The sequence below is a fragment of the Heterodontus francisci genome, chromosome 4, assembly GCF_036365525.1.
Source record: "Heterodontus francisci isolate sHetFra1 chromosome 4, sHetFra1.hap1, whole genome shotgun sequence".
Taxonomy (NCBI): domain Eukaryota; kingdom Metazoa; phylum Chordata; class Chondrichthyes; order Heterodontiformes; family Heterodontidae; genus Heterodontus; species Heterodontus francisci.
In genome coordinates this window covers 3192519-3215853 of record NC_090374.1, presented here as the reverse complement: position 1 = coordinate 3215853, position 23335 = coordinate 3192519, and the positions used below count along the sequence as shown (strand labels likewise).

The 23335-nt window shown below is 48.6% G+C and overlaps 1 protein-coding gene across 5 annotated transcripts in view; it reads left to right on the top strand.

The window, feature by feature from the left end:
• Positions 1-23335, top strand: part of nadk2 (NAD kinase 2, mitochondrial) — a 122497-nt gene that overhangs the window by 43851 nt on the left and 55311 nt on the right. For 4 of the 5 annotated variants that reach the window (XM_068029080.1, XM_068029077.1, XM_068029081.1 and 1 more), the window contains exon 8: positions 22646-22789. In XM_068029080.1, the coding sequence (XP_067885181.1) occupies positions 22646-22789 (144 nt within the window). The remainder of the gene's footprint in view (positions 1-22645; positions 22790-23335) is intronic. The other variant, XM_068029079.1, reaches the window with a different exon arrangement.

Sequence of the window (23335 nt, the reverse complement as noted above, 5' to 3'; positions counted from 1 at the left end):
CACATTGCTGTTTGTGGGATCTTGTGCATAAAGTGGCTGCTATGTTGCAGGGTGCTATAGAAATGCAATTCTTTTTCAAAAATCCCAATTGGTTTATTAATGTCCTTCAGGAACTCCCATCAAGTTTGACAAACACTTTGCCCCTGTCCAGCCTCTGTGTGCTGACGCTGTGAGATCTGACCCAGTGAACCAATCTCAATTCTGTGAGGGGAACTGCGGAACGTGGAGTGGGTAATAACTGTGACCTTGTCAGCACCCCCACATGTCGAGAATACACTTGTAGGTGTGACTCAAATCTCACCTTTATGCTTGGAGGTTTGGGGGGGGGTGGGGTGGAGGGTGGCCTCTGTGTGCTGGGGCGGGATTGGGGGGTGTTTCTGTGCAGTGGGGTGAGGGGGGGGGGTTTCTGTGCAGTGGGGTGAGGGGGGTGGGGTTTCTGTGCAGTGGGGTGAGGGGGGGGGGTTCTGTACGCTGGGACGGGTTTGGGGGGGTGGTGTCGCCTACCTGCAGTAGGGTACAGCAGCATAATGGTTATATTACTGGACAAGTAATCTAGAGGCCTGAAATATTGACCTGGAGACATGAGTTCAAATCCCAACACGGCAGCTGGAATTTAAATTCCGTTATTGAATCGTAGCATGGTTACAGCACTGAAAGAGGGCATTCGGCCCATCATGTTCATGCCATCTCTCTGTGAGAGCTACTTAGCAAGTCCCACTCCTCCACCTTTTCACAGTTGCCCTACAAATCTTCTCTTCACATAATTATCTAATTCCCTTTTGAACGCTGCAGTTGAACCTGCCTCCACCACACTCTCAGACAGTGCATTCCAGATCCTAAACACTCACTGAACCTGCCTCCACCACACTCTCAGACAGTGCATTCCAGATCCTAAACACTCACTGAACCTGCCTCCACCACACTCTCAGACAGTGCATTCCAGATCCTAAACACACACTGAACCTGCCTCCACCACACTCTCAGACAGTGCATTCCAGATCCTAAACACTCACTGAACCTGCCTCCACCACACTCTCAGACAGTGCATTCCAGATCCTAAACACTCGCTGAACCTGCCTCCACCACACTCTCAGACAGTGCATTCCAGATCCTGAACACTCGCTGAACCTGCCTCCACCACACTCTCAGACAGTGCATTCCAGATCCTAAACACTCACTGAACCTGCCTCCACCACACTCTCAGACAGTGCATTCCAGATCCTAAACACTCACTGAACCTGCCTCCACCACACTCTCAGACAGTGCATTCCAGATCCTAAACACTCACTGAACCTGCCTCCACCACACTCTCAGACAGTGCATTCCAGATCCTAAACACACACTGAACCTGCCTCCACAACACTCTCAGACAGTGCATTCCAGATCCTAAACACTCACTGAACCTGCCTCCACCACACTCTCAGACAGTGCATTCCAGATCCTAAACACTCACTGAACCTGCCTCCACCACACTCTCAGACAGTGCATTCCAGATCCTAAACACTCACTGAACCTGCCTCCACCACACTCTCAGACAGTGCATTCCAGATCCTAAACACTCACTGAACCTGCCTCCACCACACTCTCAGGCAGTGCATTCCAGATCCTAAACACACACTGAACCTGCCTCCACCACACTCTCAGACAGTGTATTCCAGATCCTAAACACTAACTGAACCTGCCTCCACCACACTCTCAGACAGTACATTCCAGATCCTAAACACTAACTGAACCTGCCTCCACCACACTCTCAGACAGTGCATTCCAGATCCTAAACACTCACTGAACCTGCCTCCACCACACTCTCAGACAGTGCATTCCAGATCCTAAACACTCACTGAACCTGCCTCCACCACACTCTCAGACAGTGCATTCCAGATCCTAATCACTAACTGAACCTGCCTCCACCACACTCTCAGACAGTACATTCCAGATCCTAAACACACACTGAACCTGCCTCCACCACACTCTCAGACAGTGTATTCCAGATCCTAAACACTAACTGAACCTGCCTCCACCACACTTTCAGACAGTACATTCCAGATCCTAAACACACACTGAACCTGCCTCCACCACACTCTCAGACAGTGTATTCCAGATCCTAAACACTAACTGAACCTGCCTCCACCACACTCTCAGACAGTACATTCCAGATCCTAAACACACACTGAACCTGCCTCCACCACACTCTCAGACAGTGTATTCCAGATCCTAAACACTCACTGAACCTGCCTCCACCACACTCTCAGACAGTGCATTCCAGATCCTAAACACACACTGAACCTGCCTCCACCACACTCTCAGACAGTGCATTCCAGATCCTAAACACACACTGAACCTGCCTCCACCACACTCTCAGACAGTGCATTCCAGATCCTAAACACTCACTGAACCTGCCTCCACCACACTCTCAGACAGTGCATTCCAGATCCTAAACACTCACTGAACCTGCCTCCACCATACTCTCAGACAGTGTATTCCAGATCCTAAACACTCACTGAACCTGCCTCCACCACACTCTCAGACAGTGCATTCCAGATCCTAAACACTCACTGAACCTGCCTCCACCACACTCTCAGACAGTGCATTCCAGATCCTAAACACACCCTGAACCTGCCTCCACCACACTCTCAGACAGTGTATTCCAGATCCTAAACACTCACTGAACCTGCCTCCACCACACTCTCAGACAGTGCATTCCAGATCCTAAACACACACTGAACCTGCCTCCACCACACTCTCAGACAGTGCATTCCAGATCCTAAACACACACTGAACCTGCCTCCACCACACTCTCAGACAGTGCATTCCAGATCCTAAACACTCACTGAACCTGCCTCCACCACACTCTCAGACAGTGCATTCCAGATCCTAAACACTCACTGAACCTGCCTCCACCATACTCTCAGACAGTGTATTCCAGATCGTAAACACACACTGAACCTGCCTCCACCACACTCTCAGACAGTGCATTCCAGATCCTAAACACTCACTGAACCTGCCTCCACCACACTCTCAGACAGTGTATTCCAGATCCTAAACACTCACTGAACCTGCCTCCACCACACTCTCAGACAGTGCATTCCAGATCCTAAACACTCACTGAACCTGCCTCCACCACACTCTCAGACAGTGTATTCCAGATCCTAAACACTCACTGAACCTGCCTCCACCACACTCTCAGACAGTGCATTCCAGATCCTAAACACTCACTGAACCTGCCTCCACCCCACTCTCAGGCAGTGCATTCCAGATCCTAAACACTCACTGAACCTGCCTCCACCACACTCTCAGGCAGTGCATTCCAGATCCTAAACACTCACTGAACCTGCCTCCACCACACTCTCAGGCAGTGCATTCCAGATCCTAAACACTCACTGAACCTGCCTCCACCACACTCTCAGGCAGTGCATTCCAGATCCTAAACACACACTGAACCTGCCTCCACCCCACTCTCAGGCAGTGCATTCCAGATCCTAAACACACACTGAACCTGCCTCCACCCCACTCTCAGGCAGTGCATTCCAGATCCTAAACACTCACTGAACCTGCCTCCACCCCACTCTCAGGCAGTGCATTCCAGATCCGAAACACTCACTGAACCTGCCTCCACCCCACTCTCAGACAGTGTATTCCAGATCCTAAACACTCACTGAACCTGCCTCCACCACACTCTCAGACAGTGTATTCCAGATCCTAAACACTCACTGAACCTGCCTCCACCACACTCTCAGACAGTGCATTCCAGATCCTAAACACACACTGAACCTGCCTCCACCACACTCTCAGACAGTGCATTCCAGATCCTAAACACTCACTGAACCTGCCTCCACCCCACTCTCAGGCAGTGCATTCCAGATCCTAAACACTCATTGAACCTGCCTCCACCACACTCTCAGACAGTGCATTCCAGATCCTAAACACACACTGAACCTGCCTCCACCCCACTCTCAGGCAGTGCATTCCAGATCCTAAACACTCACTGAACCTGCCTCCACCACACTCTCAGGCAGTGCATTCCAGATCCTAACCACTCACTGAACCTGCCTCCACCACACTCTCAGGCAGTGCATTCCAGATCCTAACCACTCAAAGTTTAAAAAACTGTTTTTCCTTATGCCAGCATTGCTTCTTTTGACAAAAGAAATAAAAAAAATTGGATTGATAAGCTAGTCCCAGTAACGGTGACTGAAACTACTGGATTGTCATAACAACCCATCCGGTTCACCCAATCTCCTTCAGGGAAAGAAATCTGCTGTCTTTACCTGGTCTGTCCCCCATGTAACTCCAGACCCACAGTAATGTGGGACTCTTAACTGCCCTCTGAAATGGCCTAGCAAGCCAGAGGTGGCAACACAGTGGTATTCAGTCAGGAGGGAGTGGCCCTGGGAGTCCTCAACATTGACTCCGGACCTCATGAAATCTCATGGCATCAAAGAACAAAGAACAGTACAGCACAGGAACAGGCCATTCGGCCCTCCAAGCCTGCGCCGATCTTGATGCCTGCCAAGACTAACACCTTCTGCACTTCCGGGGACCGTATCCCTCTATTCCCTTCCTATTCATGTATTTGTCAAGACGTCTCTTAAACGTCGCTATCGTACCTGCTTCCACCACCTCCCCTGGCAGCAAGTTCCAGGCACTCACAACCCTCTGTGTAAAAAAAACTTGCCTCGCACATCCCCTCTAAACTTTACCCCTCGCACCTTAAACCTATGTCCCCTAGTAACTGACTCTTCCATCCTGGGAAAAAGCCTCTGACTATCCACTCTGTCCATGACGCTCATAACTTTGTAAACCTCTATCATATCCCTCCACCTCCGTCGTTCCAGTGAAAACAATCCGAGTTTTTCCAACCTCTCCTCATAGCTAATGCCCTCCAGACCAGACAGCATCCTGGTAAACCTCTTCTGTATCCTCTCCAAAGCCTCCACGTCCTTCTGGTAGTGTGGCGACCAGAATTGCACGCAATATTCTAAGTGTGGCCTAACTAAGGTTGTGTACAGCTGCAACATGACTTGCCAATTTTTATACTCTATGCCCCAACCGATGAAGGCAAGCATGCCGTATGCCTTCTTGACTACCTTATCCATGTGCGTTGCCACTTTCAGTGACCTGTGGACCTGTACGCCCAGATCTCTCTGCCTGTCAATACTCCTAAGGGTTCTGCCATTTACTGTATACCTCCCACCTGCAATAGACCTTCCAAAATGCATTACCTCACATTTGTCCGGATTTAACTCCATCTGCCATTTCTCCGCCCAAGTCTCCAACCGATCGATATCCTGCTGTATCCTCTGACAATCCTCATCATTATCCGCAACTCCACCAACCTTTGTGTCGTCCGCAAACTTACTAATCAGACCAGCTACATTTTCCTCCAAATCATTTATATATACTACAAACAGCAAAGGTCCCAGCACTGATCCCTGCGGAACACCACTAGTCACATCCCTCCATTCAGAAAAACACCCATCCACTGTTACCCTCTGTCTTCTATGACCGAGCCAGTTCTGTATCCATCTTGCCAGCTCACCTCTGATCCCGTGTGACTTCACCTTTTGTACCAGTCTGTCATGAGGGACCTTGTCAAAGGCTTTACTGAAGTCCATATTGACAATATCCACTGCCCTTCCTTCATCAATCATCTTCGTCACTTCCTCAAAAAACTCAAATCAAATTAGTGAGACACGACCTCCCCTTCACAAAACCATGCAGCCTCTCGCTAATAAGTTTGTTTGTTTCCAAATGGGAGTAAATCCTGTCCCGAAGAATCCTCTCTAATAATTTCCCTGCCACTGACCTAAGGCTCACCGGCCTATAATTTCCTGGATTATCCTTGCTACCCTTCTTAAACAAAGGAACAACATTGGCTATTCTCCAGTCCTCTGGGACCTCACCTGTAGCCAATGAGGATGCAAAGATTTCTGTCAAGGCCCCAGCAATTTCTTCCCTTGCCTCCCTCAGTATTCTGGGGTAGATCCCATCAGGCCCTGGGGACTTATCTCCCTTTAATGCTTTGCAAGACACCCAACACCTCCTCCTTTTTGATAATGAGATGACTGAGACTATCTGCCCTCCCTTCCCTAGGCTCATCATCCACCAAGTCCTTCTCTTTGGTGAATACTGATGCAAAGTACTCATTTAGTACCTCGCTCATTTCCTCTGGCTCCACGCATAGATTCCCATCTCTGTCCTTGAGTGGGCCAACCCTTTCCCTGGTTCCCCTCTTGCTCTTTGTCTTCTCTTTGGCCTCCTTATCTCGAGAGACAATGGGTAAGCGCCTGGAGGTGGTCAGTGGTGTGTGAAACCGCGCCTGGAGTGGCTATAAAGGCCAATTCTAGAGTGACAGGCTCTTCCACAAGTGCTGCAGAGAAACTTATTTGTCGGGGCTGTTGCACAGTTGGCTCTCCCCTTGCGCCTCTGTCTTTTTTCCTGCCAACTGCTGAGTCTCTTCGACTCGCCACACTTTAGCCCCGCCTTTATGGCCGCCCGCCAGCTCTAGCGAAAGCTGGCAACTGACTCCCACTACTTGTGATCAGTGTCACAGGATTTCATGTCGCGTTTGCAAACGTCTTTATAGCGGAGACATGGACGGTCGGTGGGTCTGATACCAGTGACGAGCTCGCTGTGCAATGTGTCTTTGGGGATCCTGCCATCTTCCATGCGGCTCACATGGCCAAGCCATCTCAAGCGCCGCTGACTCAGTAGTGTGTATAAGCTGGGGGTGTTGGCCGCTTCAAGGACTTCTGTGTTGGAGATATAGTCCTGCCACCTGATGCCAAGTATTCTCCGAAGGCAGCGAAGATGGAATGAATTGAGACGTCGCTCTTGGCTGGCATACGTTGTCCAGGCCTCGCTGCCGTAGAGCAAGGTACTGAGGACACAGGCCTGATACACTCGGACTTTTGTGTTCCGTGTCAGTGCGCCATTTTCCCACACTCTCTTGGCCAGTCTGGACATAGCAGTGGAAGCCTTACCCATGCGCTTGTTGATTTCTGCATCTAGAGACAGGTTACTGGTGATAGTTGAGCCTAGGTAGGTGAACTCTTGAACCACTTCCAGAGCGTGGTCGCCAATATTGATGGATGGAGCATTTCTGACATCCTGCCCCATGATGTTCGTTTTCTTGAGGCTGATGGTTAGGCCAAATTCATTGCAGGCAGACGCAAACCTGTCGATGAGACTCTGCAGGCATTCTTCAGTGTGAGATGTTAAAGCAGCATCGTCAGCAAAGAGGAGTTCTCTGATGAGGACTTTCCGTACTTTGGACTTCGCTCTTAGACGGGCAAGGTTGAACAACCTGCCCCCTGATCTTGTGTGGAGGAAAATTCCTTCTTCAGAGGATTTGAACGCATGTGAAAGCAGCAGGGAGAAGAAAATCCCAAAAAGTGTGGGTGCGAGAACACAGCCCTGTTTCACACCACTCAGGATAGGAAAGGGCTCTGATGAGGAGCCACCATGTTGAATTGTGCCTTTCATATTGTCATGGAATGAGGTGATGATACTTAGTAGCTTTGGTGGACATCCGATCTTTTCTAGTAGTCTGAAGAGACCACGTCTGCTGACGAGGTCAAAGGCTTTGGTGAGATCAATGAAAGCAGTGTAGAGGGGCATCTGTTGTTCACGGCATTTCTCCTGTATCTGACGAAGGGAGAACAGCATGTCAATAGTCGATCTCTCTGCACGAAAGCCACACTGTGCCTCAGGGTAGACGCGCTCGGCCAGCTTCTGGAGCCTGTTCAGAGCGACTCGAGCAAAGACTTTCCCCACTATGCTGAGCAGGGAGATTCCACGGTAGTTGTTGCAGTCACCGCGGTCACCTTTGTTTTTATAGAGGGTGATGATGTTGGCATCGCGCATGTCCTGGGGTACTGCTCCCTCGTCCCAGCACAGGCATAGCAGTTCATGTAGTGCTGAGAGTATAGCAGGCTTGGCACTCTTGATTATTTCAGGGGTAATGCTGTCCTTCCCAGGGGCTTTTCCGCTGGCTAGGGAATCAATGGCATCACTGAGTTCCGATTTGGTTGGCTGTATGTCCAGCTGATCCATGACTGGTAGAGGCTGGGCTGCATTGAGGGCAGTCTCAGTGACAGCATTCTCCCTGGAGTACAGTTCTAGGTAGTGCTCAACCCAGCGGTCCATCTGTTTGCGTTGGTCAGTGATTATGTCCCCCGATTTAGATTTGAGGGGGGCAATCTTCTTGATGGTTGGCCCAAGAGCTCTCTTCATGCCATCATACATTCCTCTGATGTTTCCGGTGTCTGAGGCCAGCTGAATATGACTGCATAGGTGTTGCCAGTAGTCGTTTGCGCAACGCCTAGCTGTTCTTTGTGCAGTACTTCTGGCTGCTTTAAGTGCTGCGGATGTTAAATCGCTGGGGGCTTTCTTGTAGTTCAAAAGTGCAATGCGCTTAGCGGCTATGACAGGTTCCAGCTCTTCATTATGAGATTGAAACCAGTCTGCATTTCTCTTCGCACTTTTGCCATAGGTGGTCAAAGCTGACTCATAGATGGCGTCTCTGATGTGGGCCCACTTGGTCTCAGCATCCCCTGTGGGAGTGTTTTGAAGGGCTGTTACAAGTGAATTTAGAAATTTTTGTAACAGCTGTGGGTGAGAAATTCTGCTCGTGTTGATGCGCGGGTGGCCCTTCTGCTTGGAATGATGCAACTTCTTTGGTCTGAGTCTAACCTTGCTGCACACCAGGGAGTGGTCGGTGTTGCAGTCCGCACTGTGGAAGCTGCGTGTGATTTGAACACTGTTTAAGGCGGCTCGCCTTGTGACAATGAGGTCTAGCTGGTGCCAACGACGCGATCTTGGGTGCCTCCATGAAACCTGGTGACAGGGTTTAGTGTGAAAGAACGAGTTGGTGATGCAGAGGTTATGATAGGTACACAACTCAAGCAGTCTCTGCCCGTTCTCATTCATCCTTCCAACGCCATAGCGCCCAAGGCAGGAGGGCCAAGAGTCATGGTCGGCCCCAACCCTGGCATTAAAGTCCCCCAGCAGGAATAGGTGTTCGGTGTTGGGGATGCTGCTAATGATGTTATGGAGTTGTTCATAGAACTGGTCTTTAGCTTCAGTTGCGGAGCAGAGTGTTGGAGCATAGATGCTGAGTAGGTGTACTGGACCAGAGGTGGTGAGCAGTCGGATGGACAGTATGCGTTCCGAGCCATTTGCGGGAGGCTCTATCATGCTGAGCAAGGAGTTTCTGATGGCGAAGCCCACTCCATGCTGTCTTGGTTCTTCAGGATCCCTGCCCTGCCAGAAGAAGGTGTAGTCTTGCTCTGCTAGAGAGCCACTCGCGGGGAGGCGAGTCTCCTGAAGTGCTGCAATGTCCACATTGAATCTACTGAGCTCGTTGTTAATGATGGCGGTCTTCCGAGAATCGTTGATTTGTGTAAGGTCTTCCGACAGGCCAGGACACATAGTTCTGACGTTCCAGCTTGCAAAGCGAAGGGCTGGTACCTTCTTTCCTTTTTTCATGTTGTTTGGTGCGGTGTATCAGTCCACCTTTCGGGCAATGACCCTGAGCTCCAAGCACCCATTGAAGCAGGCAGACTGTGGCGGGACAGAACCTTATTGACCGGGGGCTGCCCGGTTTGAGGCGGGCGGTAGCTGTCCAGTGAGGTGCAATGACCTCTCCCACCGACAAAGGCAACCCGTGGCGCCCAGTTTCTACGCCAATTTATCTGGACTTATAACCCGTAACTGCTGCCTTCCGTGTTGTTTTAGTCGCTGTGAGGCAACTATGGAGTGACCTCTCCATGGCGCATGCCTGGGCAAATTTATGGAGGTTGAGAGTTGCCCAGTCGTCAAAACCCCCCTCTCGGCCTTTCTGGTGGGGTCCAAAGGAGTGCAGGACACGACGTTTGGCACCAGTATGGCTGCAGGAACTGCCGGAAACATGCCAAAGGTGACACATGACCGCCTACGGGGTTCCGCTCCGGATTTTCTGTTAGGGTTTACTCCCTTAGCCTTGCCTAATATTGTTATAATTATCCTTCCCCCAATTTAGCACCTTCACCCGAGGACTACTCTTATCCTTATCCACAAGTACCTTAAAACTTATGGAATTATGGTCACTGTTCCCGAAATGCTCCCCCAATGAAACTTCGACCACCTGGCCGGGCTCATTCCCCAATACCAGGTCCAGAATGGCCCCATCCCTAGTTGGACTATCTACATACTGTTTCAAGAAGCCCTCCTGGATGCTGCTCACAAATTCTGCCCCATCCAAGCCCCTGGCACTAAGTGAGTCCCAGTCAATATAGGGGAAGTTAAGATCACCCACCACTACAACCCTGTTACCTTGACATCTTTCCAAAATCTGTCCACATATCTGCTCCTCTACCTCCCGCTGGCTGTTGGGAGGCCTGTAGTAAACCCCCAACATCGTGACTGCACCCTTTCTGTTCCTGAGCTCCACCCATATTGCCTCGCTGCATGACCCCTCTGAGGTGTCCTCCCACAGTACAGCTGTGATATTCTCCTTAACCAGTAATGCAACTCCCCCACCCTTTTTACATCCCCCTCTATCCCGCCTGAAGCTTCTAAAGCCTGGAACATTTAGCTGCCAATCCTGTCCTTCCCTCAACCAAGTCTCTGTAATAGCAACAACATCATATTTCCAAGTACTAATCCCAGCTCTAAGTTCATCTGCGTTACCGGTTATACTTCTCGCATTGAAACAAATGCACTTCAGACCACCAGTCCTGCTGTGCTCAGCAACATCTCCCTGTCTGCTCTTCCTCATAGTCCTACTGGCCTTATTTACTCTGCCCTCCTCATTTATTTCACTTGCTGTCCTACTGCTCTGGTTCCCACCCCCCTGCCACACTAGTTTAAACCCTCCCGAGTGACGCTAGCAAACCTTGCAGCCAGGATATTTGTGCCCCTCCAGTTTAGATGCAACCCGTCCTTCTTGTACAGGTCCCATCTGTCCCTGAAGAGATCCCAATGGTCCAGATATCTGAAACCCTCCCTTCAACACCAGCTGTTCAGCCACGTGTTTCGCTGCACTATCTTCCTATTTCTAGCCTCACTGGCACGTGGCATAGGGAGTAATCCCGAGATTACAACCCTAGAGGTTCTGTCTTTTAACTTTCTACCTAACTTCCTAAACTCCCCCTGCAGGACCTCATCACTCTTCCTGCCTATGTCATTGGTACCAATGTGTACCACAACCTCTGGCTGTTCACCCTCCCCCTTCAGAATGCCCTCTGTCCGTTCAGAGATATCCTTGACCCTGGCACCAGGGAGGCAACATACCTTCCTGGAGTCTCTTTCACGTCCACAGAAGCGCCTATCTGTGCCCCTGACTATAGAGTCCCCTATAACTATTGCTCTTCTGCGCTTTGTCCCTCCCTGCTGAGTAACAGTGCCAGCCGTGGTGCCACTGCTCTGACTGCTGCTGCTGTTTTCCCCTGATCGGCCATCCCCCCCCAACAGTATCCGAAACGGTATACTTGTTAGAGAGGGGGATAGCCACAGGGGATTCCTGCACTGACTGCCTGCCCCTTCTAGCGGTCACCCATCTATCTGCCTGCACCTTGGGTGTAACCACTTCTCTAAAACTCCTGTCTATGATGCTCTCTGCCACCTGCATGCTCCTAAGTGCATCCAGCTGCCGCTCCAACTGATCCACGCGGTCTGTGAGGAGCTGCAACTGGGAACACTTCCTGCAGATGTAGTCGTCCGGAACGCTGGAAGCGTCACGGACCTCCCACATCTCACAGGTGAAGCACTTCACCCCTCTAACTGACATTTCTATCACTAATTAGTTATTTTCTATAAAATAAATAAATACTTATTAAATCCTTACTAAATTATGATACACTTCACTATGTGGTCTCTAGTGCTAGATTTCTACAATAAATATTGAATGCTGTCTAAATACAGTAATCTCCTCCCTCTGGTTTAGTTACTTTACTTATTAATTAGTTCATTAGTGTTTTAATCAATTTTTATCAGTTTTATTTTCAAATTCGGTGCAGATTTCCCACCAACCAATCAGGTCACAGCTTTCCTGTGATGTCACTTTTTCAGTTTTTTTTCCCCCACCCTGCTGAAGCTGCAGAATCGCCAGGTAAGTACTTTATACTGAAACCTACCTTCCCAGCTGCCCCCTGGCTCGCACTCTCACTGCTACCGCTGTTCAAAAAAAAAGGTACAGTTCAGATACTGGCAAGGAAACCTCCTGCTGATGACTACCTACTGCCTCCCCTCACCCCATTCACTGATGAATCAGTCTCTCTCACTCTCCAACAGGTATTCAGTTCTGAATACTGAGGAAAGTGATCGTTTGTCTGGGGAGTGCAGCCAGAGCCAAGTCCATGGCACCACGGGTGTTTTAGCTGTAATGGGGGGGTACGGGGAAGACTGGAAGAGCCATAGTGATAGGAGATTCGATAGTCAGGGAAACAGACAGGTGTTTCTGTGGCTGCTGACGTGAATCCAGGATGGTGTGTTGCCTCCCTGGTGCCAGGGTCAAGGATGTCACTGAGCAGCTGCAGAGCATCCTGAAGGGGGAGGGTGAACAGCCAGCAGTCATGTTCCACATCGGAACCGATGACATAGATAGTAAGAGGGATGTGGTCCTGCAGAAAGTTTATTGAGCTAGGTAAGAAATTAGCAAGCAGGACCTTTAAAAGTAGTCATCTCTGGATTACTCCCAGTGCCACGTGCAAGTGAGTATAGAAATAGAAGGATAAGACAGATGAATGCATGGCTGGAAAGATGGTGCAGGAGGGGAGGGCTGTAGATTCCTGGGACATTGGGACCGGCTCTGGGGGAAATGGGACCTGCACAGGCCGGACGGGTTACACCTGAACAGAGCCGGGACTGAGTTCCTTGCGGGATGTTTTGCTAGTGCTGTTGGGGAGGGTTTAAACTAGTTTGGCAGGGGGATGGGGACCTGAGGGTAGACTCAGTTGGGACAAAATCAAATGAAACTAGAAGGCAGGAAATTAATGATTGTGTCAGGAAGACAGAGGAAACGAGGGTTAGAAAATAAAAAAAGAGTTTGGCAGTGCTCAAGGGTATCTATTTCAGTGCAAGGAGTGTAGAAAATAAAGCAGATGAGCTGAGGGAACAGATAGACACATGGCAGTATGATATCATAGCTATTACAGAAACATGGCTTAAGGAGGGACAGAAATGGCAGCTCAATGTTCCTGGTTACAGGGTTTTCAGGCACGATAAGGAGGGAGATAAGAAAGGAGGGGGAGTGGCACTTCTGGTCAAAGAAACAATTACAGCTGTGAGGAGGGATGATATTTTGGAAGGTTCATCAAATGAGGCCATATGGATTGAGCTAAGGAACAAAAAAGGGGCAATCACACTGCTGGGAGTGTACTATAGACCCCCAAACAGTCAGAGGGAGATAGAAGAGCAGATATGTAGGCAAATCTCTGAGAAGTGCAAGAACAAAAGGGCAGTACTAGGGGATTTTAACTATCCCAATATTAACTGGGATAGTTTTAGTGTGAAAGGAATTGAGAGAGGAGAATTCTTGAGGTGCATTCAGGAGAACTTTTTTGCCCAGTATGTAGCAAGTCCAACAAGAGAGGGTGCAGTTTTAGACTTAGTTTTGGGAAATGAAGATGGGCAGGTGGAAGGAAGGGCAGTGGGAGAGCATTTTGATGGTAGTGTTCATAATTCAGTCAGTTTTAACATTATTATGGAAAAGGACAGAGATAAAACAGGAGTTAGAGTTCTCAATTGGGGCAAGGCCAATTTTACTAAACTGAGGAGTGATTTAGCGGAAGTGGACTGGAAACGGCTACTTGAAGGTAGATCAGTGTCTGAGCAGTGGGAGGCATTCAAAGGGGAGATTCAAGGTGTTCAGAGCAAACATATTCCCACAAAAAAAAAGGGTGAGATGGCCAAATCTAGACCCCATGGATGTCAAGGAGTCTACATGGTAAAATAAGGCAGAAAAAGAAAGCTTATGTCCGACACCGAGAATTTAATATTACAGAAAGCCGAGAGGAGTATAGAAAGTGGAGGGGTGAAATCAAAAAGGAAATTAGGAAAGTAAAGAGAGGGCATGAAAGAATATTGGCAAGCAAAATCAAGGTTAACCCAAAGATGTTTTATCAATACATTAGGAGTAAGAGGATAACTAAGGAGAGAGTAGGGCCCATAAAAGACCAAAAAGGTAAATTAGGTGTAGGAGCAGAAGATATTGGTATGGTTCTTAATGAACACTTTGTGTCTGTCTTCACAAAAGAGGGGGCAATGCAGATATTGTAGTTAAGGAAGAGGCATGTGAAGTATTGGATGTGATCAACATAGGGAGAGAGGAAGTATTAATGGGATTAGCATCCTTGAAAGTTGATAAATCACCAGGGCCAGATGAAATGTATCCTAGGTTGTTAAAAGAAGCCAGCAAGGAACTAGTGGAAGGTCTGACCATCATTTTCCAGTCCTCACTGCATACAGTTATGGTGCTGGAGGATTGGAGGACTGTTAATGCATTTGGGAAGGGCATGGTGCCAGGGCTTGAAAGTTGCAGCTATGTAGAAATATTGGATCGACTAGGGTTGTTTTCCTTACAACATAGGAGGCTGAGGGGTGACTAAATAGAGGTGTGGAAAATTATGAGGGACCTGTTTCCCCTAGCAGAGAGGTCAATTACCAAGGGGCACAGATTTAAGGTGATTGTTAGAAGTATTAGCGGGGACATGAGGAAAAACCTTTTCACCCAGAGGGTGGTGGGTGTCTGGTATTCACTGCCAGGAACGGTGGTGGAGGCACAAACCCTCAACTCATTTAAACGGTACCTGGACCTGCACCTGAAGTGCTGTAACCGGCAAGGCTACGGACCAGGTGCAGGAAGGTGGGATAAGATTGGGTGGCTAGTTTTTTTTTAGGCCGCCACAGACACGATGGGCTGAATGGCCTCCTCCTGTGCCATACTTTTTCTGTGGTTCTAACGTTGTATCTCTGTTTAAAAAGGGAGCGAGGGATAGACCGAATAATTATAGGTCAGTCGGTCTAACCTCAGTAGTGGGCAAATTATTAGAATCAATTGAGAGACAGGATAAACTGTCACTTGGAAAAGCACAGGTTAATGAAGGATAGTGAGCATGGATTTTTTTAAAATTCATTCATGGGATTTGGACGTCACTGGCCAGGCCAGCATTTATTGCCCATCCCTAATTGCCCTTGAGAAGGTGGTGGTGAGCTGCCTTCTTGAACCGCTGCAGTCCATGTGCGGTAGGTATACCCACAGTGCTGTTAGGAAGGGAGTTCCAGGATTTTGACCCAGCGACAGTGAAGGAACGGCGATATAGTTCCAAGTCAGGATGGTGTGTGACTTGGAGGGGAACTTGCAGGTGGTGGTGTTCCCATGTATTTGCTGCCCTTGTCCTTCTGGTTGGTAGAGGTCGCGGGTTTGGAAGGTGCTGTCTAAGGAGCCTTGGTGCATTGCTGCAGTGCATCTTGTAGATGGTACACACTGCTGCCACTGTGCGTCGGTGGTGGAGGGAGTGAATGTTTGTAGATGGGGTGTCAATCAAGCAGGCTGCTTTGTCCTGGATGGTGTCAAGCTTCTTGAGTGTTGTTGGAGCTGCACCCATCCAGGCATGTGGAGAGTATTCCATCACACTCCTGACTTGTGCCTTGTAGATGGTGGACAGGCTTTGGGGAGTCAGGAGGTGAGTTACTCGCCTCAGGATTCCTAACCTCTGACCTGCTCTTGTAGCCATGGTATTTATATGGCTACTCCAGTTCAGTTTCTGGTCAATGGTAACCTCTAGGATGTTGATAATGGGGGATTCAGCGATGGTAATGCTGTTGAATGTCAAGGGGAGATGGTTAGATTGTCTCTTGTTGGAGATGGTCATTGCCTGGCACTTGTGTGGCGCGAATGTTACTTGCCACTTATCAGCCCAAGCCTGGATATTGTCCAGGTCTTGCTGCATTTCTACATGGACTGCTTCAGTATCTGAGGAGTCATGAATGATGCTGAACATTGTGCAATCATCAGCGAACATCCCCACTTCTGACCTTATGATTGAAGGAAGGTCATTGATGAAGCAGCTGAAGATGGTTGGGCCTAGGACACTACCCTGAGGAACTCCTGCAGTGATGTCCTGGAGCTCAGATGATTGACCTCCAACAACCACAACCATCTTCCTTTGAGCTAGATATGATTCCAGCCAGCGGAGTGTTTTCCCCCTGATTCCCATTGACCTCAGTTTTGCTAGGGTTCCTTGATGCCATACTCGAGCAAATGCTGTCTTGGTGTAAAGGGCAGTCACTCTCACCGCACCTCTTGAGTTCAGCTCTTTTGTCCATGTTTGAACCAAGGCTGTAATGAGGTCAGGAGCTGAGTGGCCCTGGCGGAACCCAAACTGAGCGTCACTGAGCAGGTTATTGCTAAGCAAATGCTGCTTGATGGCACTGTTGATGACACCTTCCATCACTTTACTGATGATTGAGAGTAGGCTGATGGGGCGGTAATTGGTCGGGTTGGACTTGTCCTGCTTTTTGTGTACAGGACATACCTGGGCAATTTTCCACATTGCAGGGTAGATGCCAGTGTTGTAGCTGTACTGTTTAGTTTAGTTTAGAGATACAGCACTGAAACAGGCCCTTCGGCCCACCGAGTCTGTGCCGACCATCAACCACCCATTTTATACTAATCCTGCACTAATTCCACATTATTACCACATCCCCACCTGTCCTGGTATTTCCCTACCACCTACCTATACTAGGGGCAATTTATAAAGGCCAAGTAACCTATCAACCAGCGAGTCTTTGGCATGTGGGAGGAAACCGGAGCACCCGGAGGAAACCCACGCAGACACAGGAAGAACTTGCAAACTCCACACAGGCAGTCCCCAGAATTGAACCCGGGTCGCTGGAGCTGTGAGGCTGCGGTGCTAACCACTGCGCCACTGTGCCGCCCTGGAAGAGCTTGGCTCGGGGCGCGGCAAGTTCTGGAGCACAGGTCTTCAGTACTATTGCCGGAATATTGTCAGGGCCCATAGCTTTTGCAGTATCCAGTGTCTTCAGTTCATTTCTTGATGTCACGCGGAGTGAATCGAATTGGCTGAAGTCTGGCATCTGTGATGCTGGGGACTTCAGGAGGAGGCCGAGATGGATTATCAACTTGGCACTTCTGGCTGAAGATTGTTGCAAATGCTTCAGCTTTATCTTTCATACTGATGTGCTGGGCTCCCCCATCATTGAGGATGGGGATATTTGTGGAGCCACCTCCTCCAGTTAGTTGTTTAATTGTCCACCACCATTCATGGCTGGATGTGGCAGGACTGCAGAGCTTAGATCTGATCCGTTGGTTATGGGATCGCTTCGCTCTGTCTATCGCATGCTGCTTAGCAGTTTGGCATGCAAGTAGTCCTGTGTTGTAGCTTCACCAGGTTGACACCTCATTTTGAGGTATGCCTGGTGCTGCTCCTGGCATGCCCTCCTGCACTCTTCTTTGAACCAGGGTTGGTCTCCTGGCTTGATGGTAATGGTAGAGTGGGGGATATGCTGGGCCATGAGGTTACAGATTGTGGTTGAGTACAATTCTGCTGCTGCTGATGGCCCACAGCACCTCATGGATGCCCAGTTTTGCATTGCTAGATCTGTTCGAAATCTATCCCATTTAGCACGGTGATAGTGCCACACAACACGATGGACGGTATCCTCAATATGAAGGCGGGACTTCGTCTCCACAAGGACTGTGCGGTGGTCACTCCTACCACTACTGTCATGGACAGAAGCATCTGCGGCAGGCAGATTGGTGAGGACGAGGCCAAGTATGTTTTTTCCCTCGTGTTGGTTCCCCCACCACCTGCCACAGACCCAGTCTAGCAGCTATGTCCTTTAGTACTCTGCCAGCTTGGTCAGTAGTGGTGCTACCGAGCCACTCTTGGTGATGGACATTGAAGTCCCCCACCCAGAGTACATTTTGTGCCCTTGACACCCTCGGTGCTTCCTCCAAGTGGTGTTGAACATGGAGGAGTACTGACTCATCAGCTGAGGGAGGGCGGTAGGTGGTAATCAGTAGGAGGTTACCTAGCCCATGTTTGACCTGATGCCATGAGACTTTATGGAGTCCGGAGTCAATGTTGAGGACTCCCAGGGCAACTCCCTCCCTACTGTATACCACTGTGCCACCACCTCTGGTGGGTCTGTCCTGCCGGTGGGAGAGGTCATACCCGGGGATGGTGATGGCAGTGTCTGGGACATTGTCTGTACGGTATGATTCAGTGAGTATGACTATGTCAGGCTGTTACTTGACTAGTCTGTGGGACAGCTCACCCAACTTTGGTATAAGCCCCCTGATGTTAGTAAGGAGGACTTTGCAGGATCGACAGGGCTGGGTTTGTCGTTGTCGTTTCCGTTGCCTAGGTCGATGCCGGGTGGTCCGTCCGGTTTCATTCCTTTTTATTGACTTCGTAGCGGTGAGGTACAACTGAGTGGCTTGCTAGGCCATTTCAGAGGGCATGTAAGAGTTAACCACATTGCTGTGGATCTGGAGTCACATGTAGGCCAGACCAGGTAAGGACGGCAGATTTCCTTCCCTAAAGGACATTAGTGAACAGATGGGTTTTTACAACAATCGACAATGGTTTCATGGCCATCATTAGACAAGCTTTTAATTCCAGATTTATTAATTAAATTCAAATTCCACCTTCTGCTGTGGTGGGATTTGAACCCATGTCCCCAGAGAAATACCCTGGATCTCTGGGTTACTAGTCCAATGACAGTACCGCTACGTCACCGCCTACGCCTATATCTAACTCCTTCTTGAAAACATGCAATGTTTTGGCCTTAACTGCTTTCTGTGGTAGCGAATTCCACAGGCTCACCACTCTCTGGGTGAAGAAATTTCTCCTTATCTCAGTCCTGAAAGGTTTACCCTGTATTTTTAGACTATTCCCAATTGTTGCAGTTCATCCATGCGCTTGTTAAATGTTTGCCATTGCCTATCCACCGTCATCCCTTTAAGTAACGTTTCCCAATCCATCATATCCAACTTGCGCCTCATACCTTCGTAGTTTTCTTTATTAACATTCCGGACCATAGTCTCAGAATCAACTATGTCACTCTCCATCTTGGTGGAGAATTCTATCATATTATGATCGCTCATCCCCAAGGGGTCACACACAACTAGATTGTCAATTATTCCTCTCTCAATACACAATACCCAGTCTAGGATGGCCTGTTCTCTAGTTGGTTCCTCAATATATTGGTCCAGAAAACCATCCCGTATACACTCCAAGAATTCCTCCTCTACAGTATTGTGACTAATTTGATTTGCCCAATCTATATGCAGATTAAGGTCACCCATAATTACAGATGTTCCTTTATCGCATGCGTCTCTAATTTCCTGTTTAATGCCATTCCCAACATCACCATTACAGTTTGGGGGTCTATATACAACCCCCACTAACATTTTTTGCCCCTTCGTGTTTCTCAGCTCTACCGATACAGATTCCACATCATCAGAGCAAATATCCTTCCTCACTGTTGCGTTAATTTCCTCTTTAACCAGCAATGCAACTCCACCACCTTTTACTTTTTGTCTGTCCTTCCTAAATACTGAATACCCCTGGATGTTCATTTCCCATCCCTGGTCACCTTGCAGCCATGTCTCCGTAATCCCGACTATGTCAGACCCGTTTACATCTATTTGCGTGATTAATTCATCCACTTTATTGTGAATGCTCCACACGTTAAGGCACAAAGCCTTAAGGCTTGTCTTTTTAACATTACTTGTCCCCTTCTCACTATTTTTCACTGTGACCCGGTTTGATTCTGGCCCTTGATTTCTCTGCCTATCACTTTTCTTATTCCACTTACTGTCTTTTGTCCTTGTCTTTGATCCCCCCTCCTCTGACTCCTTGCAAAGGTTCCCATCCCCCTGCCATTTTAGTTAAACCCTCCCCAACCACTCTTGCAAATACTCCCCCTCGGACATCAGTCCCGGTCCTGCCCAGGTGTAACCCGTCCAGTTTGTTCTGGTCCCACCCACTCCCCCCCCCACCCACCCAGAGCCGGTCCCAATATCCCAGGAATCTAAAACCCTCTCCCTCACACCATCTCTTCAGCCACGTATTCATCCGATATATCCTGCTATTTCTATTCTGACCAGCTCTGGTAGTAATCCTGAGATCACTACCTTTGAGGTCCTATTTTTCAACTTCCTTCCTAGCTCCCTTTATTCTGTTTTTAGGACCTCATCCTTTTTATTACCTAGATCGTTTGTACCAATGTGTACCACGACCACTGGCTGTTCACCCTTCCCCTTCAGAATGTCCTGTACCCGCTCTGAGACATCCTTGACCCAGCACCAGGGAGTCAACATACCATCATGGAGTCTCTTTTGCGGCCACAGAAACTATCTATTCCCCTTACAATGAATCCACTATAACTATTGCATTTTCACACTTTTTGCTCCTCCCTGTTTTCTCTCCATTAACCATTCTCAATCAATGCCAGTATATTATCCCCAATCCCACCTGCTTTAATTTTGCTTACCAACCACTAACATTTTCCCTACTACTGATCTCAGGCTAATAGGTCTGTAGTTCCCCGTTTTCTCTCTCCCGCCTTTCTTAAATAGTGGGATTACATTTGCTTCCTTCAGTAGCTGCTCCAGAATCTGTAGAATTTTACAAAATGACCAATGCATCCACTATCTTCCAGCACTCTGGGATGTAAATATGAGGTCCAGGGGATTTACCAACTTTCAGTCCCAGACAGAGACAAAGTTTTTTGTTTAGTTTCTCTGCCGTTTTCTTATTCCCCACTATAAATTTCCTCCTCTCTGCCTGGAATGGGCACATATTTGTCTTTGCTAATCTGTTCCTTTTTACATATCTCTCGAAGCTGTTACAGTCTGTTCTTATGTTTCCAAGTGGCCTCTTTCTCTGCTGTAAACTTCCTATGATTCCAGCTTGTTTATTTTCATATTCTATTTTCTTTTAGTTTATCAGTTTCTTGGTCCTCCTTTGCTGAAATCTAAAATACTTCCAATCCTCAGGCTTATGACTTTTTTGGCAACTTTATAAGCCTCTTCCTTTGATCTAATGCAATCTTTAACTTCTCTTGTTAGCCATGGTTGGATCACTTTTGCTGCTGGTTTTTTGTGTCTCAAAGGAATGTATATTTGTTGTAAATCATGTATTAATTCTTTAAATGCTAGTCATTGCCTATTTAATGTCATACCTTTTAATGTAATTTCCCAATCTACCACAGCTAATTTGTCTCCTCATACCTTCGTAGTTTCCTTTCTTTAGATTTAAGACCAATCATAAGGTCAGAAGTGGGGATGTTTGATGATAATTGCACAATGTTTAGTCCCATTTGCAACTCCTCAGATACTGAAGCAGTCCGTGCTCACGTGCAGCAAGACCTGGACAATGTTCAGGTTGGGTTGATAAGTGGCAAGTAACATTCGTGCCACACAAGTGCCAGGTAATGACCATTTTCAAGGTGAGAATCTAACCATCTCCCCATGACTTTCAGTGTCAGTGATGACCATCACTGAATCCCCCACTATCAACATTCTTGGGGTTACCATTGACCAAAACTGAACTGGAGTAGTCATTTAAATACTGTGGCTACAAGAGCAGGTCAAGGCTAGGGATCCTGTGGCGATTAACTCACCTCCTGACTCCCCAAAGCCTGTCCACCATCTACAAGGCACAAGTCAGGAGTGTGATGGAATACTCTCCACTTGCCTGGATGGGTGCAGCTCCAACAATACTCAAGAAGCTCGACACCATCCAGGACAAAGCAGCCTGCTTGATTGGCACCCCATCCACAAACATTCACTCCCTCCACCACCGACGTACAGTGGCAGCAGTGTGTACCATCTACAAGATGCACTGCAGCAATGCACCAAGGCTCCTTCAGTGGCATCTCCCAAGCCTAGAAGGACAAGGGCAGGAGGTGCATATATCGCCGTTCCTTCACTGTTGCTGTTTCAAAATCCTGGAACTCCCTCCCTAACAGCACTGTGGGTGTACCTACCTCACATGGACTGCAGCGGTTCAAGAAGGCAGCTCACCACCACCTTCTCGAGGGCAATTAGGGATGGGCAATAAATGCTGGCCTGGCCAGCATCGCCCACATCCCATGAAGGAAAAATATCAGGCTGCAGCTCTGATGCACCTGAAACACCTTGGAAAGGCAGGATTGTCACAGAGAAGGGAGACAAAAGAAGTTTACTGGGGAGTGAGGGAGCCCCTGGAATTCTGGACTGGTGGGGTGGCGAAGTGCGAGGGAGGGGTAGAAGTGTGAAAGGTGTGGAAGTCTTGAGGGAGGTGGGGGAAGGGCATGGGGTGGAAATGTGGGAGTCCTGGGAGGAGGGTAGAAGTGTGGAAGTTTTGTGGGGCAAGCGCGTATGGTGGAAGTACGGGAGTCCTGGGGGATGGTGCGCTGTCTCTGGGTGTGTGGCCATTTTGTTTCGTGGTGTGTGAGGTGCTGTCAGAGGGTGCACTGTCCTCAGTCAGTCAGCTGTCCACTGTGTGCGAACTTGCCCAATGTTGGGATACTTTGTCTATCCTCTCCCCACCCGCAGGGCTCCGTTCCTCACTCTGGGAGTGGGTCTGGTGTGTTAAAACTGGTAGGACTCGGGTGCTCACACTTGACCTGGGATATGTTCTGTTTTGTGCAGGCTGCGATATCATTCCCACAAACAAAGTCTTAAATTCTCGCTTCATAGGGCCTCATACTATGAGATCTCTATTGACGATGGACCCTGGGAGAAGCACAAGAACTCTGGGCTCAACATGTGCACTGGGACTGGCTCCAAGGCTTGGTAAGAGACACCTGCTGGATTCAAATACACGGTGTAGACATTTGCATCACAGGGGATATTGTCATATATCCCTGTTACATTAATGTGGGGGTGTTTGAGGGTGTTGTCATATATCCCTATTACATTATGAAGTCCTGTGACATTGATCACAAGTCGTGGGAGTCTGTTGCTAGTGATCGCCAGAGCTGGCGAGCAACCATAAAGGCCGGGCTAAAGCGTGGCAAGTCGAAGAGACTTAGCAGTTGGCAGGAAAAAAGACCGAAGCGCAAGGAGAGAGCCAACTGTGTAACAGCCCTGACAACCAATTTTATCTGCAGTGCCTGTGGAAGAGTCTGTCACTCTAGAATTGGCCTTTATAGCCACTCCAGGCGCTGCTCCACAAACCACTGACCACCTCCAGGTGCTTACCCATTGTCTCTCGAGATAAGCAGGCCAAAGAAGATTAGAGGGTGTTGTCATATATCCCTGTTACATTAATGTGGGGATATTAGAGGGTGCTGTCATATTTCCCGATTACATTAATGTGGGGATATTAGAGGGTGCTGT